Source organism: Talpa europaea, assembly GCF_964194135.1.
Source record: "Talpa europaea genome assembly, chromosome: 11".
Taxonomy (NCBI): Eukaryota; Metazoa; Chordata; class Mammalia; order Eulipotyphla; family Talpidae; genus Talpa; species Talpa europaea.
Window position 1 is genome coordinate 69,473,936 of NC_140078.1, and position 23,969 is coordinate 69,497,904.

At 45.2% G+C, this 23,969-nt stretch overlaps 1 protein-coding gene across 4 annotated transcripts in view; it reads left to right on the forward strand.

Annotated features, from left to right (window-relative positions):
- Positions 1-19,574: 19,574 nt before the first annotated feature.
- The window catches only part of DCAF1 (DDB1 and CUL4 associated factor 1), a gene marked incomplete at its 3' end in the record, with an annotated part of 55,986 nt that continues 51,591 nt past the window's right edge, over positions 19,575-23,969 (forward strand). For all 4 annotated transcript variants that reach the window (XM_084248268.1, XM_084248270.1, XM_084248269.1 and 1 more), the window contains exon 1: positions 19,575-20,913. In XM_084248268.1, coding sequence (XP_084104394.1) covers positions 20,804-20,913 — 110 coding nt within the window. In that variant the 5' untranslated portion in view covers positions 19,575-20,803. The remainder of the gene's footprint in view (positions 20,914-23,969) is intronic.

Below are 23,969 nucleotides of genomic sequence, written 5' to 3' on the forward strand. Positions count from 1 at the left end.
ACAGAACAGGCAGACTGACTAAAACACACTGTGGAGGGGAGCAGTGGGAGAGACAAGAGAGGTCCGCTAAGCCAAGTAGGTATCTCCCCAGCCAGCCGGGATCAAACCCGCGCTGCAGAGACTGCGGACAGCTCCACAGCGCTGCGCTCAACCGCCTGCGCCACCATGGAGGCCCGCAACTTTAATTTAAATTGCAACAAGAGGGCCACACTGGTGGTGCGAGGGGTTAAGACACAACCTATGAAGCTAACCTCAGCCACTGCCACACGAGTTCGATCCCCAGCCAGGGAACAACCTACATGGCGCAACAAACCTCTCCTGACTTGCCTGCTGCTCCCCTCAGCAGTGTATTTCAATCTGCCTCTTCTGTTCCCACTCTGTCTCTGGTAAATCCTCTTACCCCCCTCCCACCCTGCACTTCTGGCCTGTACCCCAGCTCTTGTATGCATAAAAATAAAATAAATCTTGGGCCTCCCTGGTGGCGCAGTGGTTGAGCGCTGGGTTGCAAAGCTGCCCACAGCCTCTGCAGCACTGGTTCAACCCCCGGGCCACCAGGCGAGGGTCCCACATGGTGCGCAGACCTCTCCTGCCACCCGCTGCTCCCCTCAGCAGTGTACTTCGGTCCTTCTGCCTGCTCTGCTCCCCGCTCTGGCTCTGGTGATTCTCTCACCCTCCCGCGCTTCTGACTGCATTCAGTGCTTGTATAAATAAATAAATAAATCTTTTAAAAAAAATAAATAAATTGCAACAAGAGTGGAATCTAGAGGATCACATGTTGGTGGGAGGGGGGAGGAGCGGGATTATGCAAAAGGTCCAAGAAGGAGAAGTTGGTGGTCTAAATGGAAGGTGGGGGGAAACACAAAAGCAGTCTGAGCTGTTTAGGAAATGGCTAGGTCTTGGTAATTGAAGGTGGAGATAAAAGACAGGGAAGAGCTGGGGTGAATACCTGCCTGCATGGGGGTTGCCTTTTGTGCGGAGGGGAACTTTCCTGAGAAGCAAGAGAAGCATAGCTAGAGAGGGTACGGTGGTTTAGAGTCACGTTGCTCAAAACTTAGACTAGATGCAATAGCTCTGGCCTAACTCAGGGGAACTTGTTAGAAATTCATATGCACAGGGCCCAACCCAATCTATTAAGAAGGTTAAAGTTCAAGAGGCTTTCAATGATTAAGCATCTGATGAGTTTTCAGTGTAGGCCCCATTCCTTTTTTCTTTGCTTTTTCTCTACCTAGTTTAATCTCTCATGAACCACTGGGAATTTTAAACCCTTTAGCACCAAAATTTATAAATGGAGATCCTTGGGTTTTAGGGGATTGTGGAGATCCCAAATGTGTATGCAGACTTTGATGTATGTGGGCAATATTCTGGAAAGAGGATCCATAAGAAGGTAAGGACCTATAACATAAATGAAATAAAGGACAGAAAGTGGGGGGAATTAATGAAATAAAAAGTTATTTGAAAAGTTAGTTATTTGAAAATAAAACCAACAAATAGTTTGATAAACTGACCAATTAAAACAGAGAAGATTCAAATTACTAAAATCAGAAATTAAAGTGGGGGACCTCCCTGGTGGTGCAAGGGGTTAAGTCACAGCATTATGAAACTGTCAGCAGCCATTGCAGCACAAATCCCTGGCCAGGGAGGTGACCCACATGGCACAGCAGACCTCTCCTGACTCGCCCGCTGCTCCCCTCAGCAGTGTATTTCAGTGAGTCTGCCTGTTCTGTTGCCCACTCTGTCTCTGGTGAATCCTCTCCCCCCCACTACCCATACCTCTGGCCTGTACCTCAGTTCTTGTATGCATAAATAAATAAATCTTTAAAAAAAAGGAATTAAAAAACAAAACAAGGGCCTCCCTGGTGGTGCAGGCAGTTGAGCACTGCACTGTGAAGCTGTCCGCAGCCTCTGCAACGCGGGTTCAATCCCAGCAGGCCGGCGAGAATCCCACATGGTGCGCAGCAGACCTCTCCTGCCTCGCCCGCTGCTCCCCGCAGCAGTGTATTTCGGTTCGTCTGCCTGTTCTGTTCCCCGCTCTGTCTCTGGTGAATCTTCTCACCCTCCCCCACATCTGGACTGTACTCCGGTTCTTGTATAAATAAATAAAATCCTTAAAAAAAAAGAAAAGGAATTAAAGCATTCAAATTGTAGAGGAAGAAGTAAAATCTCCTTTTGCAGATGATAGGCTCTTTTATAGAGAAACCCTTAAAGAGGCCCAGATTAGCAGGATGCGGCAGAGGACTCTGTGGCACGACATTAGTGACCACCACCTCCCTACCTGGCCACAGCAATCCAGACATAAACAGCACAGCCACGTTTTGGCAGCAGGCTACCACTCTCTGCTGTACGCACCATCAGCCAACAATTCCACTTACGTTCAGTTTCCTGTGGCCAATTACACCAACTCCTCGCAGCCCTTCCAAGTAGGGGTTACAGAGGGACACACCTTCAACCGGTAGTATGCCTACATTTATACCACCCTCCTCATCCAAATGAGACCCTACCTGGCAAGCTGGGCCCAGCAGCATGGGGTCAAAGTAATGAAGCTGTGGGAGCCGCTGCATGAGAAGTGCTATGTGGTGGGGACCCCCTTCAAGGCCAGGCTGGTTCAGCCATTCAACTTGCAGTCAGCAAGGAGCACCACCTGCTTCCCCAGTCTCCTCAGAGCAAATATATCCACCCAGATGATGAGCTGGTCTTAAAGATGAATTGCAGTAAATCAAACTGGAGGGCACAACTGTTTGTATACGCTATAGGTTTTGACAAATGTGTAAGAACACGTGTAGTCTTATTTTTCAATACAATTTTATTTTTATTAAAGTAGTACAAGCTCAGTGACTTCAAAGTCAGATTACAAAATAGGCTTATATGAAAAACCAATTTCTCTTCCCTGCCTTCCCCACCCTTCCTAACCCCAGGGGCATCTTTCTCAAGATCTCTTCATCTTCGACAGGGCACACCCTTGGCACTGAGGGAATAAACCTCTTCTCTGGGTCAGGAATGTCAATAGAGGGAACAAATAGCCCATATGGGGCCAAATGACTGGACTGTCTGAACATACCTTCTGCCCTTAAAGTCAACCAGTCACCTAAAGTAAGACATTCTTCTACTAGTATTTTGAAATCCCTGCTTATTTTTTTACGAAACCCCAATAATCCTTTTCTGAGTTTTGCTGAATGAGGAGAGCTAAAACTCAACACACAAAGGTGACTTTGATGCTAAGCTCCCTGGGAGGAGGAGTCAGGCTCCAGTTAGTTGGATAGCCTAAGGAAATTGTTCCCTCTGGACTTTGAGGTCTTGTGAATAACCAGGGGACTCGACAGATGATCACTACGCCCTGCCTATGCTGGCAGAGGGAATCTGGGGTGCTGCTGCTACTGCTTAGCTGCCCTATCTGTGGAACTCTTCCTGTGAGCCAGGTGCTTCATTGCACCCACCCAGGTGACAAGCAATATTGACCCATTTTACAGATAAAGACTTGTGACTCGAAAGGGTCACACAGCTAGAAAAAGAGGAGGGTCAAGATTCTAAACTAGGGTGTGCGATCTACTTCCCTGGGGCTGGATTCCTGAGCCTCTGTCCTGCTTTCCCTGCAATAGATACTCTGGCTGGTGTGTGGGTGTGTACGTAGCAGGGAGGGTCCCACGGCTCCAGTAGCAGCAGGGTGCGGCTTACGAAGGCCCCAAGATTTCAGGCTTCTAGGTCCACCATAGGGTGAAAACCATCTTGCTGACATCCTCTTTAATGCTAGTCGCTCCTGTATGACTAGTGATTCTCTACGTTGGCTGTGAATTAGTCACCTGGACAGCTTTGAAAAACGATGATGCCTGTGCCCAATCTATAGAAATACTGATTTAATTGATTCAGAATAATCTCCTGGCACTGGTAGTTCATAAAAGCATCACAGGTTATTTGAATGTCCTTTCAGGTTTGAGAATCTCATACTAGCCTACAGGCTTACCAAAAGGCCTTGTTTGTTCACTCTGACCCTAAGGAATAGCTGCTCTTCTTTGCCCTACCTCCGCAACCATAACAGCAGAACAGGCTTTGTTCTCAGCTACAATGCAGTTTATCTTTCCCTATAGCAAGGATCACAGCACCATTACTTTGCTCTCCTGCTCTTCAAGGCCATGATGCTTCTCATGGATTCTTTGGATCAAAAGTCCCTGGAATCCAGCCTTGCATAACTTGTAGGATGGGGACCCAGCTATGCTGGTATCCATCTGCTCTGTATCTTAGAGGAAAAGAAATGGGGCTAACAGGGTTCTTTCTCCACCCAGGCTGTCCTGGGCATCTTCTAGCTCCCAGGTAAGGCTGGCAGTCCCATGAAGTCAAATTTGTCCTGCATTCAAAAAAAGACAAGGACAACTCCTGGGCCTCCCTGATGATGCAAGGGCCTAAGTGTTAGCACTATGAAGCTGTCGGCAGCCACTGCAGAATGAGTTCAATCCCCAGCCAGGGAGCTAACCCAAATGGCGCAGCAGACCTCTCCTGTCTCATCTGCTGCTCCCCTCAGCAGTATATTTCAGTCAATCTGCCTGTACTGCTCCCTACTCTGTCTCTGGTGAATCCTCTCACTCCCTGCACCTCTGGCCTACACCCCAGTTCTTCTACACATAAATAAAAAAATCTTTAAAAAGAAAGAAACGAAAGAGAAAAGCAAAACTGGGAGCAGAGGAGCAAGAAAGAGGTGGGCTAGGGGATGCACTAATACTTGTGAACAAGCTGAACCAGACCAGGAAGTCTAAGTGGTAGTGGGGGAAGATACCAAAGCAGGACGCTAAGGTGGTCATTAAACATGTCATTCCTTGGTCTGTTTTCATCCAGCATAATGTCTGGGCTTTGTAGTTACAGATTCATGGCAGGCTACACTTGGAAGGGTCTAGAAGCTGCTTGGCACATGGTCTTCAAACTGTGTCCCTTGGAGCCCTAGGCGGTTCCTCAGAATTGGTAAAGACTTTATAACCCCATGTCCTTTTATCTATTTAATGACCGGGTTTGCAAGATTTCACAGAGGAAAAAAGGATCTGTGGTTAAAAAAAAAATACTAACAAAATGTGAGACCATCAATGCTTGTCCCTGGCCTCCTTGGGCTGTCCTCCTAGCTCTGGGGGGCTGCCATGGCCCCAGCTCTGGGACTGGCTGCTGCCTGAGCTCCCATGGGGATTGCAGGTCCCATGGGTGCTGGCGCCAGAGCTCTGGCTCCCATAACGGTGCCAGTGGGCAGCAGTCCGGAGGCTCTGGCTGTGGCCGAGGCTCTGGGGGCTGCTGCTGACCTGGACTCCTGATGCTGAGAAAGGGATCAGAGGAAGCAGCTCCAAGGGTGATCCTTGACATGTCCTTCACAAGACCCCACTGCTGTGCCCCCTGCCTGTGCTGAGACATTGCTGGAGTGTGTCCAGCTTTCCTTAGTGATTTCCCTGAGGAGTTCCCAGAACACACCGTGGTGTCTGTCAGAACTTACAATATCTGCCCACCTGAGTCATCTTCACATCTGAACCTGAAAAAATAAATTTTTTGCCTTGAAAGAAAACCCAAAAGCCAAAAAACAAACAAGCAAACAAAAAAACAAAATGTGAAAACCATAAATTAGTAAACTTTAAAAGGATGGATGGGGGCTTCCCCGGTGGCGCAGCGGTTGAGCGCTGGGTTGCGAAGCTGCCCGCAGCCTCTGCGGCGCCGGTTTGCTCCCCGGCCACCGGAGGAGGATCCCACATGGCGCGCAGACCTCTCCTGCCGCCCGCTGCTCACTCCCTGCACCTCTGTGTACTTTGGTCCTTCTGCCTGCTCTGCTCCCTGCTCTGGCTCTGGTGAATTCTCTCGCCCTCCCGCGCTTCTGACTGTACCCAGTGCATGTATAAACAAACAAACAAATAAATAAATAAATAAATAAAACATGCCTCTATTAAAAAAAAAAAAATAAAAGGATGGATGGGAAACTTACCCATAGTCACCCCTGTCTCTTACTCCTCAGACCAGGCCTGTACCCATAGCATACCTGCTGGCTTCACAGATCAGACAACAGGATGCCCTCTGTTGGAAGCATGGCTTGACTATATAAAAAATGGCCAAGAGGGACCTCCCTGGTGGTGCAAGGGGTTAAGATGCAGCACTATGAAGCTATCCTCAGCCACTGCAACATGAGTTCAATTCCCAGCCAGGGAGGTGGCCCACATGGCACAGCAGACCTCTCCTGTCTCACCTGCTGCTCCCCTCAGCAGTGTATTTCAGTACATCTGCCTGTTCTGCTCCCCACTCTGTCTCTGATGAATCCTCTCATCCCCTGCATCTCTGGCCTGCACCCCAGCTCGTGTATGCATAAATAAATAAATCTTTTTAAAAAATGGCCAAGAGAGGAGTTACATGGGCTAACATCACTCTCAACAGAATAAACATCCCCAAGATCCAGACTCGTAGATCCTCAGAGATAGTAGGAAGCTATTTTGGCTTACCTGTCAAAGCCCTCAAGATTCTAGTCTATTCTTCAGGGTTCCAGGCTGCCCCACCACTTCCTAGAATAGCAGCTTTTTCTCTAGGGGCAGTAGCTGGGCACAATCATTCAGTCACTAGACCCTGGGCAGTGAGGGCAGGGCCTGTCTTCCCAGCTGTGTGCTACAACCTCCATAGCCCAAGGGACAAGGGGTACAGAACTTCTGTTCACTTTTTAAAAAAAGATTTATTTATTTATTTATTTATACAAGAACTGGGGTACAGGCCAGATTCGCTGGAGGGTGAGAGGATTCAGAGACAGAGACAGAGTGGGGAACAGAACAGGCAGACTGATGAAATACACTGCTGAGGGAGCAGCGGGCAAGACAGGAGAGGTCTGCCGCGCCATGTGTGACCCTGGCCGGGATCAAACTGGCGCTTCAGAGCCTGTGGACAGCTTCACAGTGCTGCGCTCAACTGCCTGTGCCACCAGGGGAGGCCCTGTTCATTTTTTTTTAAACAAGACTTCCATCAAGTGGTCTTGCCTTCACCCCACAATTTTGACCTTCCACAATGATGACTGCATTTCCACACTTTAGGTAGCAGTCTTCTCCTCCCTCGTTTTTACTCTCCTGGGTTGGCTGTTCTGGCAATGACAGTTTCCATACCCTGCAGAGTGAGTTCTGGGCACTCCCACTATTCTCCCTAGTCCTTCTGAGAGTCCAATAGGTGAGGGTGCTCCGAAGCCATTGCTGCTGCTCTATCTACTCAGCTGGGGTGGGTGCTCTCCTCCCCTACTTACCTGGGTCTCAGCGACAAGCCAAAGACCAGAGCCCCAGGCCCCAGCTGATCTTCCCTCCTGGCAATGACCATGATGTGAGGAGCTGTTCCCATTCTTAGATCTTCCACAGATCCTCTCATCTCCCCTGACTTGAGGCTGAAGGAGAGCAACTCTCCTCCAGGAAGCCTCTCCAGACCCTACATGCCTCTCCACATCCAAAGGCCATCTGAAGCCTTCCCTCCCCCAGATCAAGCCTACTAGTCCCTGGTTGTCCTGTGGGGAGGCAGTCAGCTTTGTGACTTCATAAAAGGCTATCATGTGACAAGGCTGGGCCTGGTAAAGCAGGAGCTGGGCAGAAGGGTCTTTCCCCAGGAACATCATGTGACTTTTCAAAGACAGACACTCTTACCTCTGAGGGAATGAAGGAACTACCTCATGGTAAGAGCCCAGGATACTCTCTCCATTGAAAAACACTCTCCCTTGCTGACTTCAGCTCCCAGCTCTAACTGGGTGCCCCTGCCTATAACTGGTAATACCCTCAGAGGTCCAGGCCCATCGACAGCCAGGTATGGGAAAGGACAGGAGAAGGGGGTTACTCCAGGTAGTAGTGTTGTGTCTCTGACTTCTGAATTGGGGATTAGAGGGTAATTCTGGAGGCTACCAGTCTACTAGTGCCTTAGCCTCCTTAGACAAATGCCATTCTTCTCTAGGCTTTTCAGAGTGAAAGAATTGGTGGAGTGAGCAGAAAGCTTTATTTGACCTGAGTTTTCTTTTTTTTTCTTTCAAGGATTTATTTTTATTTATTTATGTATACAAGAATTGGGGTGTTGGCCAGAGGTGCAGGGGGTGACAGAATTTACCAGAGGCAGAGTAGGGAGCAGAACAGGTGGATCTACTTAAATACACTGCTGAGGGGAGCAGCTGTTAAGACAGGAGAGGTCAGCTGTGCCAATCCCCTGGCCTGCTGTGGCTGCTGATAGCTTCATAGTGCTGAGACTTTAACCCCTACACCACCAGGGAGGCCCAGAACTCATTTCTTATTTAACTAAGGAAAGCCTGAGGTCTTCCAGCAGGCAGTACCAGGGGCAAGGAGAAAGTATCAGGGATAAAGTAGTCCTGAAGAATCCCAGCAGGGACAGCCACAGCCAAAAAGTAATCAAAATAGGTATAGCCATGACTTATCAAGCACTTACTGTGAGCCAGACCCCTGGCTAAGTATTTTATATGCATTATCACATTGAATCCTCAGAAGTTCCAAAAAGGAGGTGATATAACCATTTTCCAGCTGGGGAAAGTGAAGCTTGAGAGTTGACAAGATTAAGTAACCAAGGTCTCCCCCAGGTGTTAAGTGGGAACAACAGTACTTGGACTAATGTGGGTTTGTTTACCTCCAAAGGTGCACTAACTACTGACCTGTCTCCTTCTGCAAACTCTTCTCATTAAGAGAAAAATAAACTATTTTTTCCTCCTTAGTCATTGGTCATAGAGTTAAAGAGAGAAGGGCAGACAGGAAGAATTTGATTCTAATATCATCCGGGTCATCAGCTTTTAGATAAGGGAGCCTTGACTACTCATCATGTCTAATCTTTAATGAGACTCGTTGGGGGAGGTGATTGTTCTGATTTGCTTCTCTGAACATTCTGCAGATGAGTTAAGTGAGGTCCCGGGGGCCACAGGAGGGGAGTCCTCAGGGTTAAGCAATGGTTCTGTGTAGGGTTGCCAGATAAAATACAAGATTTTCAGTCCAATTTTGATTTCAAGTGAATAATAACTTAAAAAATATAAGTTGTCCTAAATATTGCGCAGGGTTCCTCACTCTGGATGGGACCCTGGTAAACAGGAACTGGGTGAAGAATTGGACTTCCCTGTTTGTCCAGTTTGGGATTCTCAGAACCTGGCAGCCCTGAGCTTCTTCTTGGTGGCTCTTGGAACTCCTGGACACTGGCAAGATAGCAATCTTGTTCTTCCAAGTGGGAGAGAATGTGCAACAGCGCGCCTTGCTCCTGATCCTTGAAAGTTGCTGGAGGAGGCACAGGGGCTATGGGGAGACTTTAGTGTGGGGATGGTCTGGTGGGAGCACATGGGACAAATGAGCCTGGAAGGAGGTGATGGGAGAGAAGGAGTGGTGGGAAGATGGAGAGGGCAGAGAGGAGGAAGGGGAGGGGCATCTTGAGGTCCCAGATGACTTGGTGCTATCAATTTTCCTAATCCAGTGAGTGGGCATGCTTGGGAACAAGAGCAGGTGGAAAATGTCTAAGTCCATAGTTTTTTTTTTTTTAAAAAGATTTATTTATTTATATATACAAGCACTGGGTACAGTCAGAAGTGCGGGAGGGTGAGAGAATTCACCAGAGCCAGAGCTGGGAGCAGAACAGGCAGAAGGACCAAGGTACACTGCTGAGGGGAGCAGCGGGCGTGGCAGGAGAGGTCTGTGCGCCTAAGTCCATAGTTTTTGGTGCTGGGGTCAGGGTTGGGTTGCCCTTGTCTTTTCTCTGCCACTAGGAAGCCCTGCAAGAACAACTCCTTGTCCTCTCAGATGGTGGGTTTTTCTTTCTGAGCCACAGCACAGAGCGGGTGGGTAAAGACAGGGCAGATAGGGACAGAATCTAGAGATGTTCTTTCAAAGAGGTCAAGGAATCCCTTTCCATTCATTCAAGAACAATATGTCAGGCCCAGTTGGGCGAACGAGCCTGAGCTATCTGTGACTCTGTGCTTGTGCATACTTAGATCTGAAAATGTTGACCATGGGACTGGTGCCAATGCACTGGTGAATGTGTCACACGTATGTGTCCTGTGAAATGTGTCACTGAACATGCTTGTAATGTGGATCTGGGTAAGGGTGCTCTCTCTTCCTAGAGTAGGAGTTTACACGTGTGTGGTTGCGTGTGTGTTCGTGTGTGTGTGCGTGTGTGTGTTGCCAAGGGTAGGGGAGCTGCAGGCATTACAAAATAGTGATTCTGGAGTGAGCAGCTGCTAGACAGGCCCTGTATAGCTCCTGCTCTAATCCCCAGCTTCTTGGGCCTTCCCAGATGCCCCTTACTCCCTTCACTGATTCAGGCCCTAGGCTGGGGTTCTGAAGAGGAGCAATGCCATCTGGTGGCGGGCTGAGGAGGTGCCAGGACAGGTGAGCTGGGCCCTGTATTCTCAAGGGCTCTGCCTTCAGGAACTAAACTAACCTGGAAGTCACCACTGCGTTGGCTAGATGGTGGACAGAGGAGGATATTTAATGCTGTAACATTCATTCCTCCTGTATTTTAGGCTCATTACCGAGAAAGGCATGGCAGGAAAGTCAACTGAAGGAGTAATGAAGGACAGGTATAGGGAAAGTTGTGTGGGGCCTCTGGACCCATGACCCTGGGCCCTATTCCTTGGACCACCTCTCTGGTCTCAGATTTCTCATGTGTATGGGTGGCTAGCCACATCTAACCTGTGGGGTGGTAGTGAGGATTATATGTAAAAGTGTGGGTAAAGCCATTGGCTCACTGCCAAGCCTGCTGTCAAGTTAAAGGAAATGGTAGTGGCTATTATTAATATAGGCTAAATTCTAGAAGTGCAAAGAAACAAACAAGAGTTGTGTGTCCTGGCAGGTGAAAGTGTTGCAGAGAGGTAATATGTCTGCTGTGATGCCATTCCACATTCTAGAGTTTCGTGTTTGGGTAGCTGCTCTACATCTGGACATCCAGGTCTGACTTGCTTCTTACCAGCGGTGGAATCTGAGCATGGTAGCAGGGTTACTTTGCCCTTTGTTCCTCATGTGAAAGTGTTTGCTGTGAGGACGCCATAGAAATGCATAGAAGTTTGCATAGGGCTCCCAACGAGCAGGTAGGATCGTGTCAGGGAGAAACTCTGGGAAGTTGTGGGGCACATTTTATCGTTCATGTCCTCTCAAAGGGATCACTGACTAAGAGTCAGGAGTCTTCCTACCTCTGCTACTGGGTTGTGTGTGTGTGTGTGTGTGTGTGTGTGTGTGTGTTTTAACGTTAGGCAAGTTACTCTCTCTGGGCCTTAATTTTCCCAGCTGCAAAATAGAGGAATTAAATTAGATGCTCTCTGAGGTGAGCCCTGCTTCAATTATGGCCTTTGGATTTTTCCTATTCTCTGCTTTACAAATAATACTTAAAAAAAGATTTATTTTTATTTATTTATGCATTCAAGAGCTGGGATGTAGCCCAGAGATGCAGGGGGTGGGATGTGGGGTAATGGTGTGGTGAGAGCATTCACCAGAAATAGAGTGAGGAGCAGAACAGGCAGATTGACTGAAATACACTGTTGAGGGCAGCAGCCGGTGAGACAGAAGAGGTCTGATGCCCCATGTGGGTTGCTCCCTGACCGGGGATCAAATGCCTGTTGCAGTGGCTGTGGATAGCTTTATAGTGCTGAGACTTAACCCCTTGCGCCACCAGGGAGGCCCACTTTACAAATAATACTTAAGAAAACTATTTGTTGATCCCAGATTTTGAACAGAAAGACAAAATCTGGTGCCTCTGTTGAATGACTTGAGGTTTCTGATAGGATGTGGGAACTATTTTCTCAGATCCTGGTATGTTCTAGGTACCAGGGTCAAACGGGAGAATAAACAATGGCTCTGTCATACAGGGCGAATCGAGGTACTGAGACGGTATCAAGCTATTATAGCCCCTGGTTGGAGAGGATTGGGTCCCTCACTTTTCCCTTCTGAAGCAGCCAATCCATACATAGTAGTTCGCGTTTTTTCCTGAAAACTACAAATCCCAGAGATCTTTGCGCAGGGGATGAAGTGCTCATGCACCAATCAAGATTTACAGGGTCCTGTCCGAACTTCATTTCCCAGGCGTCCTCGGGACTCGTCGATGTTCCTCCGCTGGCGCTGGCGTTCTTCTCCCGCTCAGCTCGCGAGCCTCGCGCCAAGTCTGTGCGCGCGCGCGGCACGTAACACGCGAGTGACGCATAATATGTGGGCCGCTCTGGAGCCGTAGTCGCGCTGTGTGTGAGTGAGGGAGAGTGAGTGCGGGACCCGAGGCGGTGTGCGTGAACTGTGGCCGCTGGAGGGGTCAGGGGGGAGCGGCGGAGCCGCCCGGGAAGGTGAGTGGGGAAGGGAGGGAGCCGGCTCTCTGGGAAGGGCGCGAGGAGACCGGGCGCGCGGACGAGAGAGTGGGCGCCGTGCTGGGGGAGGGGCGGCACCTGCCTGGGCCGCCGGCGGGGAGGGGGCGGGCCGGGGCCGTCGGGGAGGCTGGGCCTGGGGCCTGACAGGACTTTTCCTTCTCCAGATTCTTGGCTTGGGGGCGGGGCCTCCACGTTCTTCCTGCTATCCCCAAAAGACGCTTCCTGAGAGTTAACTCTTCCGCCCCGAGTGGGGGGCATGGGTGTGCCCGCCCCTGCCCGGAGGAGGGGGTGCCTCTCATTTCCCTCGTCACCTTTTCCCTCCCAATCCTCCTAGCCTCCATTCCGTACGGGCTGGAGGGCTCCATCTTCCCTACCGTACGGCGGCCCCCTTCCCAGACTGTCTCCGCCTCCAGCTCCAGCCACCTGGGCGGGTTCTCCCCTCCTTCGTTCTCGTGCCACCTCCCCCTGCACCCGTCGGGCTCTCGGACGGGGCGGTGTGGGGGCGGAGCTTTCCGGGCACTCCTCCCACCTCCTTGGTTGAGGGGAGAGGGTGGAGGGAGGTGTGCGCGTCCTGCTGCGTGGAGCCAATTCTTTGAGTGCCCGCCAACTTCCCGGGAGCTTAGTTCTTAGGGTTATTAACATTTTCAACTGGGTGGTCAGAGACGTTTGCTTAACTCCCTCTTCCTATGCGGTTTCTGTTTCGCTTCCTCTTATTGCAATGTTAGCTCTCGGGCTTCTTCGCATTTGTTGAAGTAGTTTTGGAGCGTTTGTTGTACTTTTCGAGTCCCCAAAATTTTCGTTCTTGTCCATGTCACATTGATCTCAGTTTTTCCTTATTCTGCCTTTCAGTGGAGCCCTTTAATTAGTCCGCATGATTTAATTATTTATATTAGCATCTTCCTGTGCTAAACGCTTTGTTAATGTACAGAATAAGAAGTTCATTGCCAGTGTTGTCCTATAATTTTCTTTTTCCATTTTACTGGTGTTTACCTTTGAAGTTTATTCAGGCTTGCATATTTAGCTCTTTAGGAATCTGTTTTGGTTTCTTCTTGATGATGTCAAGGTTTAGTTTTGTATTTAGCGGTTACTATGCATTTTCCACTGGTGATGTGTTTTTGGGTGTTATGGAGATAATGGGTACAGAATTTGGGGATTAATAAAGGAACTCACTTTATGGTCAAAATCTCACATACTTCGTGAGCACATTGGTACTGTTGTCAAATTTAATAATCTGGTAGAAGATGAACCACATGTTAATTTGAAGTGACTGATGTTGGTGTATTGCTGGTTTTTTGTTTTTAAGGAGATGGTCTTGGATCTAAATTAAAATTTAGTATTTAACAGGAATTGTTACACATGATCTCACATGTCAAACCAGTTGGGATTTACTTGACGCTATATTGAAGCTGTATACATGGATTTTATTTCAGTTTTTTTTTTTTTTTTTTTAAAGAAGAATGCTCAGACTTGGGATTTGTAACATTTTGGATTTCTCCTTAACATGGACTTCATTTTAGACTTTGGGATAGTTTCTGACCAATAGGCCATTCAGTATTGTGTATTAGAGGACAACTTTTATGGTTAAATTGCAAAGTAGTTGGGAAATGGTTGCTCTAGGATAATAATGTATAGTGAAAAATCTTTTTTTTTTTACCTTTATCTCTCAGAAAGTCAGTTACCTGCCAAAGAACAGATATAATCCATGTTTTGTTGTATTCTTCCAGGAATATTTTATTCTAGGGAGAGACACACACACACTTTACTTTTCTCAGTTGACAGTATATTTGAAAGTGGACCGAAGTTAGGAAAGGAAATATTTCAAAATTTCTCCCAACTTTTAGTATAAAAGATTTCTTTTTCTTTTTTTTAAGATGTGTTTATTTATTTACACAAGCACTGGGTACAGTCAGAAGCGCGGGAGGGTGAGAGAATTGACCAGAGCCAGAGCAGGGAGCAGAACAGGCCGACTGACGAAGTACACTGCTGCGGGGAGCAGTGGGCGGCAGGAGAGGTCTGCGCACCATGTGGGACCCTAGCCTGGCGGTCGGGGATTGAACCGGCGCTGCAGAGGCTGCCGGCGCTCAACCACTGCGCCACAGGGGAGGCCCAGTATGATGGTTTTCTATAGAAAAGTTGAGAGTAGTAAATGAACACTTGTTTATATGCCCAGATTCAACAGTTAATATTTTGCCACATTTTCCTCCATAGGTGTGTATTTCTTTATTTTTTGGAACTATCTGAGAGATAAGTATAAGTTGCTGACACATCATTCCTAAAAACTAAACACTTAGGCAGGCATCTTTAGGATAATATCATTGAACTTTTTTTTTAATAGAGCTTTATATTATCCCATTGAATGGTCAACATTTTCACTTAACCCTCACAACAATCATTTCCGTTTTACAGATAAGGAAATTGATATTTGGAGGCGTTAAATAACTTGACCAAGATCTCACAGGTATGTTGGCAGAGTTGAATAATTGAAACCCTTTTCCAACTACCAGTTGTTAGTCTTGGGTACTTCTAAGAGTCCATTTTCTCATCTGTAAAAAAAGATAGGGTGGTTATGAAAATTCAGAATAATGTACAGAAATTACTTGGCCAAATATCATTCCATGTTAATATTCACTAATTAGTTACTGTTTTGTTACTATTGAACAGGTTATAAATTCTGCATACCACTTAAAGGACTCACTTTAAAATGTGAATTGAGTAATGCACTTTTACTATGTTGTGCGTAACAAACTATATTTTTTGTATATTTTTATATTTTGTATAATAGCCTTTCATTGATAAATCAGTTACCAGTATAATTGAAAACTGGTAAAATCAGTTACCAATATTATTTTAGTCTATTGTAAGTATATTTCATCTGGACAAGTGATTATTCCCAAGTTATAATTACCTCAGGCATAATTAATCAGAAGTTTTAAAAATAGTAACAGAAGTACATATGTGTTTCTAAATTGGAATAATAGAATTTTAGTATTTAAATACCCTTGAATTGACCTTTATTAGTAGTAATATTTTCTTTAACAATGTGTTCTTTTACACTGATAGTTATTCAAGAAGCATCCCTTCTGGATATTTTTTCATTCCTAAAAAAATTGGTAAAATTCACATACCATGAAGTAAGCATTAGTCATTTAAAAATGTACAACTATATTTATTGAATATAAACAAAAGAAAAAAAACTAAACATTTAACATTAAAAAAATAAAAATGTACAATTCAGTAGCGTCCATAGATTAGTAATGTGCATCCATCTTAGTAATAATGTATCTTCTAAACCACGAACACAGCATTTTTTCCCCCCATTATTTAGGTCTTTTCTAGTTTATTCTGGCAACGTTCTGTAGTTTTTAATGTAAAAAAGTCTTGTGTTTTTAAAAAATTTTTTTTTTAATTTTATATATTTTTTTACATCATTTTTCATTTTTGCACAATGTATGCATTTTCATCTTGGTTATAGTCCCCATACAGTTCCCACCCCCACTTGTGCTTTTTTGGATTAAATTTCTTTTTTTTTTTTTTTTAAAGATTTATTTTTATTTATTTATATAAGCACTGGGTACAGACAGAAGTGCAGGAGGGTGAGAGAATTCACCAGAGCCAGAGCAGGGAGCAGAGCAGGCAGAAGGACCGAAGTACACTGCTGAGGGGAGCAGCGGGCGCAGGAGAGGTCTGCACGCCCTGTGGGACCCTCCTTCGGTGGCCTGAGAGCAGCTGGGGATCGAACTGTTGCTGAGGAGGCTGCGGGCAGCTTCGCAACCCAGCGCTCAACCGCTGCGCCACCGGGGAGGCCCTGGATTAAATTTCTTAATATTAGTGCTGTTGTAGGGCCTCTCCGGTGGCGCAGTGGTTGAGCGCTGGGTTGCGAAGCTGCCCGCGGCCTCTGCGGCGCCGGTTCGATCCCCGGCTGCTCCCCGGCCACCGGAGGAGGGTCCCACATGGTGCGCAGACCTCTCCTGCCGCCCGCTGCTCCCCTCAGCAGTGTACTTCGGTCCTTCTGCCTGTTCTGCTCCCTGCTCTGGCTCTGGTGAATTCTCTCACCCTCCCGCGCTTCTGACTGTACCCAGTGCATGTATCAAACAAACAAACAAACTAAATAAATAAAGCATGCCTCTATAAAAAAAAAAAAAAAAAAAAAGGGAAAAAAAAATATTAGTGCTGTTGTAAATGAAATTGTTTTCTTAAATTCCTATTTGGATTGTTCATTGCTAATGATTTTTGTGTGTTGTAACTGTTGATTTGTTAACTCCAATATTATTTTTGTGGATTATTTAGGATTTTCTGTATATAGGATCATGTCATCTGCGAATAAAATTAATTTAACTTTTTTCTTTCCTACAACTTGGATGCCTTTCTTTTTCTTGCCTAATTATTCTGGCTAGAACACTAGAACAGTGATTAATATAATTGATGAAATAGGGCGGCTTTTTCTTATTTCTGATTTTATTTTATTTTATTTTATTTTATTTTATTTTTTTTATAGAGGCATGTTTTTATTTATTTATTTGTTTGTTTGTTTATACATGCACTGGGTACAGTCAGAAGCGCGGGAGGGTGAGAGAATTCACCAGAGCCAGAGCGGGAGTCAGAGCAGGCAGAAGGACCGAAGTACACTGCTGAGGGGAGCAGCGGGCGGCAGGAGAGGTCTGCGCGCCATGTGGGACCCTCCTCTGGTGGCCGGGGAGCAGCCGGGGATCGAACCGGCGCCGCAGAGGCCGCGGGCAGCTTCGCAACCCAGCACTCAACCGCTGCGCCACTGGGGAGGCCCTTATTTCTGATTTTAGAGGGGAGACTTTCATTCTTTTATGGTTGAGTATAATGTTAGCTGTGGTTTCTTTCCTTTTTTTTTTTTTTTTTTTTTAAGCCCTTTACCATGTTGAGGACTTTTTCTTCTGTTCCAAGTTTGAATTGAATTTTGTCAGATGGTTTTTCTGCAATGGTGAGATGATAGTGTATTTTTTTTTTCCTTCATTCTTTTAATGTGATGTTATACTAGGTGTATGTTGAATCACCCTGTATTGTTTTAATCCCACTTGGCCCTGATATTTAATCCTTTTAATATGTTGTCATATTTCACTTGCTGGTATTTTGTTGAGGGTTTTGCATTTACTATATTCATAAAGGATGTAAGTCTGTAGTTTTCTTGTGATATTTTTATTTGCCTTTGGTATCAGAGTAATGCTGCCTTTATGGAGTAAATTAGGAAGTGTTCTTCTTCTATTTTTTGAATTCGTTAGAGATTGGTAGAAAGTTTTCTTTAAGTATTTGGCAGAGTTCACCAGTAAACCTCTTTCTTGCACTTTTTGGACGTGACTTAAGCGATTAGTTTTGTTGTTATCAGATCTTACTGCTTTGTCCAGTCTTGAGATGTTTTACTTTAGCATAAAATTTTTCTGTTGAAAAAAATTGGTTATTACCCTACTTTACCCCCCTGCCTAGACTCTTTAAGATTGTCAAGGTCGAGCCTCCCTGGTGGAGCAGGGGTTAAAGACACAGTACTATCAAGCTGCTGCAACAAGAGTTCCATCCAGGACACCCAGGGAGCTAACCCACATGGCTCAGCAGACCTCCCCTGTCTTGCCCACTACTCCCCTCAACAGTGTATTTCAGTATATCTGCCTGTTCTGCTCCCCACTGTCTCTGTTGAATTTTCCACCTCCACTCCCGCATCTCTGGCCTATAGTATACCCCAGTTTTTGTATGAATAAATAAATAAATCTTAAAAAAAAAAATTGTCAAGTTCATGAAAAACGAAAGACTTAAAAAACTGTCACAGTCCAGAGGATAGTAGGGAGACATGCTATCTACATGTTATGTAGTATCCTGGATGAGCTCTTGAAACAGAAAAAGAACATGAATGAAAAAACTGGTGAAATCTGAATCAAGTCTGGAATTTAGTTAATAATACCCCATTGTTAAGAAGGTAATATTGGGGGAAACTGAACTGTGTGAGGAGTTCTCTGGGAATTCTCTCTACTCTCTTTGTAACTTTTTGTAAATCTGAAATTATTCCAAATTATTTTAAAAAATTGCGTAATTAGTGGATTACAGTAAAAAACAACACACAACACAGCCTGCATTTCCTCAGGTTAAGGTCAGAAGTCCATGTAAGTCTGTCAGACCTGCATCATTTCCTTTTTGTGAGTTTGATTAGAAAGTCTGGATTCTTCTCTGCAGAACAAAAGACTTTTAATTCTGTCTTCTTTCTTGGGAAATATTTGTTCTCCTTTGGAGTTATTGGGTAGTACAGGTAACATGAGTCACTACTTACTATTAGAATTCCCTGTACTTTAGTAAGCTATATTTACATTTTAGAAATATATGTGTATTTCTTTTGGTCTTATATTTTTAGAAGAGAAAGCAATGATCCTAGGTCACCTACCCTTTTTTTTTTAAATTTATGCATACAAAAACTGGTGTGTAGGCCAGAGGTGCGGGGGGTGAGAGGATTCACCATTGACAGAATGGGGAGCAGCATAGGCGGATCTACTGAAATACACTGCTGAGGGGAGCAGTGGGCGAGACAGGAGAGGTTTGCTTTGCCATTAGGGTCAGCTCCCTGATCAGGAATTGAACTCATGCCACAGTGGTTGGTGACAGCTTGATAGCTCTGAGACTTTTAACACCTGTACCACCAGGGAGGCCCTAGATCACCTACTCTTTATGATATGAAACTTTTTATAGAATGATTGATATTTCTATGAAAATGCAAGACCTGACATTTTGTTCCTTAGGATACATTGACAAAAAAATTGATTTTTAAACCATCTAATTATTCAAATGTCATTTATCATTTTGGAACCCCTTATACAACTCTCTTATTTGTATGGATGTTTCATGAAGCTCTTCTAAAATCTCTCTCAGTTACCTGTCCTTCTGTACCCCTAGACTCACCACTGGACCCAGCACCTTTCTTTCTCTGCCTCTCTCAAACCTCTTAACCTACTTGCAGGAGATCAACTGTGAGAGAGGTTAGTTAGAAGGATAAACACGTCCCACTTTAGTGTTGGTAGTGATGTCCATTTTAGTTCTTGGCCTTTTGTTAAGAATTAGCAGTAATGTGTTGTTTATCTTTCATAGAACTTCCCCCCGAAGACTTGCAGGAGCCAAATATTTTTGCTTTTATTATATTTTTCTTTCTTATTTGAATTTAAGAGCAAATATTTTAGAGAGTAGTTTTTGCTACATTTTGTATTTTAGAAAATGTGGCATCAAAGTTTTGGATCTCGGAGATCTAGGCCTGGGATTATTATGTGTATATGTGGTATATAGGTAAATGCATTTTTTAAAGATTTATTTATTTATGCATACAAGAACTGGGGTGTAAGCCAGAGGTACGGGGTGGGAGGTGGGGGTGAGAGGATTCACCAGATTGAGTAGGGAGCAGAACAGGCAGATCTACTGAAATACACTGCTGAGGGGAGCAGCGGGCGAGGCAGGAGAGGTCTGCTGCGCCATGTGGGTTGCTCCCTGGCTGTCCAGGGATCGAACTTGTGCTGCAGTGGCTGGGGATAGCTTGACAGTGCTGTCTTTAACCCCTGCGCCACCAGAGAGGCCCCTGTAAATGCATTTTTTAAGGGAGAAAGGAGCCAAAGCATTTGTCTGATTTTCAGAGTTGTTCCTAATCCTTTTTTTTTTTTTTTTAAAGATTTATTTATGCATACAAGAGCTGGGGTACAGGCCAGAGATGCAGGGGGTGAGAGGATTCACCAGAGACAGAGTGGGGAACAGAACAGGCAGACTGACTGAAATACACTGCTGAGGGGAGCAGCGGGTGAGACAGGAGAGGTCTGCCTCGCCATGTGGGTTTCTCCCTGGCCAGCCAGGGATCGAATCGTGCTGCAGAGGCTGCGGATTGCTTCATAGTGTGGTGCTTAACCCCTTGTGCCACCATGGAGGCCCAGTTGTTCCTAATCCTTTGAAGGTTAAGAATCATAATTTTGATTTAGTTCCATGTCCCATTTGACAGTTGAACAAACTGAGTTTGAAAGGTGAAAGGACTTGTTCATTCTCACTTGAGTGTTAGCTCAGAAACCCAAGCTTCCCACTGTACCACAAGTAAAATTACCTTAAAGATCCAAGGAGTAAATTTTTTTTTTTAAGATTTATTTATTTATTTATTTATACAAGCCCTGGGTATAGTCAGAAGCGGGAGGTCAAGAGAATTCACCAGAGCCAGAGCAGGGAACAGAGCAGGGTGAAGGACCGAAATACACAACTGAGGGGAGTAGCAGGCGGCAGGAGAGGTCTGCGCCATGTGGGACCCTCCTCAGGTGGCCTGGGAGCAGCTGGGGATAGAACCGGCGCTGCAGAGGCTGCAGGCAGCCTCACAACCCAGCGCTCAACCGCTGCGCCACCGGGGAGGCCCCAAGGAGTAAATTTTCTTTGCTTTTTTCCTTTTGAGTTCTTATCTTTCCCCCATCCCCCGCTTTTCTTTTTATAGGAAATATGTCAGGTTTATTTGTCTGTGTTCACTTATTTATTTTTGCTTCCTTAGGCTAAGCCATGACGACAGTAGCGGTACATGTGGACTCCAAAGCTGAGCTCACTACCCTGCTGGAACAGTGGGAAAAAGAACATGGCAGTGGGCAGGACATGGTACCTATCCTTACCAGGTATGAACAATTGAGTCTTAAAAGAGATTAGTTTTTTTTTTTTTTTTTAAGATTTATTTATTTTTCATTTATACAAGAGCTGGGGTACAGTCCAGAGTTGCGGGAGGGTGAGAAGACTCACCAGAGACAGAGCTAGGAGCAGAACAGGCAGATGGACTGAAAACACTGCTGAGGGGGGCAGCAGGCGAGACAGGAGAGGTCTGCCTTGCCATGTGGGATTCTTTCCTGCCGGCTGGGAATTGAACCAGCGCTGCAGAGGCTGTGGACAGCTCAACCCGTTGCGCCACCGGGGAGGCCCAAGAGATTAATTTTAATAAAAGGAAAAGCTAAGTAATAGCATGGGAACATTTCCACCTTGAGTGAATTGTAGATTCATCTTTTCCCTTTTAGAACTGGTCTTTATCGCCCTACTTTTTTTTTTTAAAGGACTTTTTTGTTTTAATGCATACAAGAACTGGGGTGTAGGCCAGAGGTGGGGGAGGGGTGAGAGGATTCACCAGAGACAGAGTGGGGAGCAGGACATGCGGATCTACTGAAATACACTGCTGAAGGAAGCAGTGGGAGAGACAGGAGAGGTCTACTGTGCTATGTGGGTTAGCTCCCTTGCTGGGGATCAAACTCAGGCTGCACTGGCTGGCGATAGCTTGATAGTGCTGTGACTTTAACCCCTGCACCACCAGGGTGGCTCTGGGACATAATTTTATTGAATGAATGTGTTGAGGAGAGAAGTTGAAAAGACCAGGGAGGAATGTTCATGGTTTTTCTAAACAGGAGGTCACTGGAATGTGGGATGTTTAACATCCAATCTTTGATACCATAGCAACAAAAAGAGCTTTTTATTTATACAGTGATGTATTTTTTTTTAAAAGATTTATTCATTCAAGAACTGGGGTACAGGTCAGAAGTACAGGAGGGTGAGAAAATTCACCAGAGCCAGACCGGGGAGCAGATAGGCAGACAGACTGAAGACACTGCTGATGGGAGCAGCGGGCAAGGCAGGAGAGGTTTGCTGCGCCATATAGGGTTCTCCCTGGCCAGTGGGGAATTGAATCGATGGGGAATCTAACTGGTGGTGCAGAGGCTGCGGACAGTTTTCACAGCGCGGCACTCAACCGCTCGCCACTGGGGAGGCCCACAGTGATGTATTTTTAAGGGATAATGAAAACATAATGATCTTTTGATAGCTTAAACAGGGGCCTTACCTGCTGGCCTCAGGGTTAAGTCTCAGCAGTATCACCACTACAGACTGAGTTTGATCCCCAGCCAGGGAGCTAACCCACATAAGGCGCAGCATACCTCTTCTGTCTTGCCTGTTGCCCCCCTCAGCAGTGGATTTCAGTAGAGCTGCCTGTTCTGTTTCCCACTCTGTTTCTGGTGAATCCTCTCACCTCTCCACACCGCTGGCCTACACCCCAGTTCTTGGATGCGTAAATATAATAAATCTTAAAAAAAAAAAGAACTGTGAATAACATGGTATTTGAAATGAAGCCATAGTGAACGAAAGAATTTAAGTGTTATGCAGTTAACATGTGAATTGTTGATGTAACTGAATGGAAGAATGTCATGAATGGGATGAAAAGTTGGTGGTAGATTCACTTAATTGCTCAAAAAATATTTATTGGGTATGTATACTAGAAATACTCAATAATTTTATTGTCTAGATTATTTCAAATTCATTTTGTGTTTGACCTACAACTTGGTCATTATGCTATAATGTTTAGCAGTGCAAATCCTAAAATACATGTCTTTAAGGAGATAATTATCTGGGAAACAACTAATGGGTAAGACATGCTAAGTAATACAGAATAGTATTTTTTTTTTTTTTTAAGATTTATTTAAGCATACAAGAACTGGGGTACAGGCCAGAGGTGCGAGTGGTGAGAGGGTTCACCAGAGAAAGTGGGGAGCAAAACAGGCAGATATACTGAAATACACTGCTTAGGGGAGCAGTGGGTGAGACAGGAGAGGTCTGCTGTGCCATGTGGGCTGCTCCCTGGCCACCGGGGATCAAACTCGTGCAGCAGAAGCTGCCAGCTGCTTGACAGCACTGTCTTTAACCCCTGTGCCATCAGAATAGTATTTAATGAAATATAAATTGGACAGTGTGGTTTGTAAATATTATAAGGGTTATAAAATGGAAAGGACTTGAATGAGTCAGTTTTAATCAACAACTGTTTGTGTTCCTTTTGTGTGAGACATTTCCCTGAATGTCAGCTTCTCATTTGTTGCTGAAAGTATCACTGAGAACAGGCACCCATCCTCAGGGATACTTGCAGAAGACTATATATAGCCAACAGTGGAAGGTTAGATTAGAATCCTGAGTTTTAACTTCGATTATGGGGTGTGGTAAAGCTTCCTTGGGGCAGGGATTGAAAGATAGTAAGAGGTAGTTTAATGAATGGTGCAAAATAACTAAAATGGTACTGAGAGGGGAAGGAACTGGGATATGGACACCACCCGAGTTCAGGGTGATTGTAATAAGAATAAAAAATAAAATTTTATGAAAGTTCTTAAAAAATATTCAGAATTAGATAGGGAGTTTGATAGTAGGATGAATTCAAAGTGCACAGTAGCCCCCTCATAATCTGTGGTTTTGCTTCTCAGGGTTATAATTATCTGGCATCAACCGATGTCCAAAAATGTTATGTACAGTAAGATATGTTAAGAGAGACTGAGAACACATTCACAGCACTTTTGTTACAGTATATTGTTATAATTGTTCTGTCCTCAGTTATTCTTGTTAATCTCTTACTGTGCTTATTATAAATTAAACTTTCATTGTAGGTATATGTACATAGGAAGAAGTATAGGGTATAAAGGATTTGGTACTATCTGCAGTTTCAGGCATTCACTGGGGGTCTTAGAAGTTGAATACCAGAAGACTCCCTCCTGCACATTTCGATCAATATTTTCCCTAATTTAGTTGTTTTTCTATTCTTTATTTCTAGTTTTTCACAGTGACACCTAAATAACTTCCATGTCAGGCTTTGTTCATAATAGAGTATGTCAATTTAGTTAAACTGCAAGGAAATTCTTTAAGGTAGGGACTGTTATAT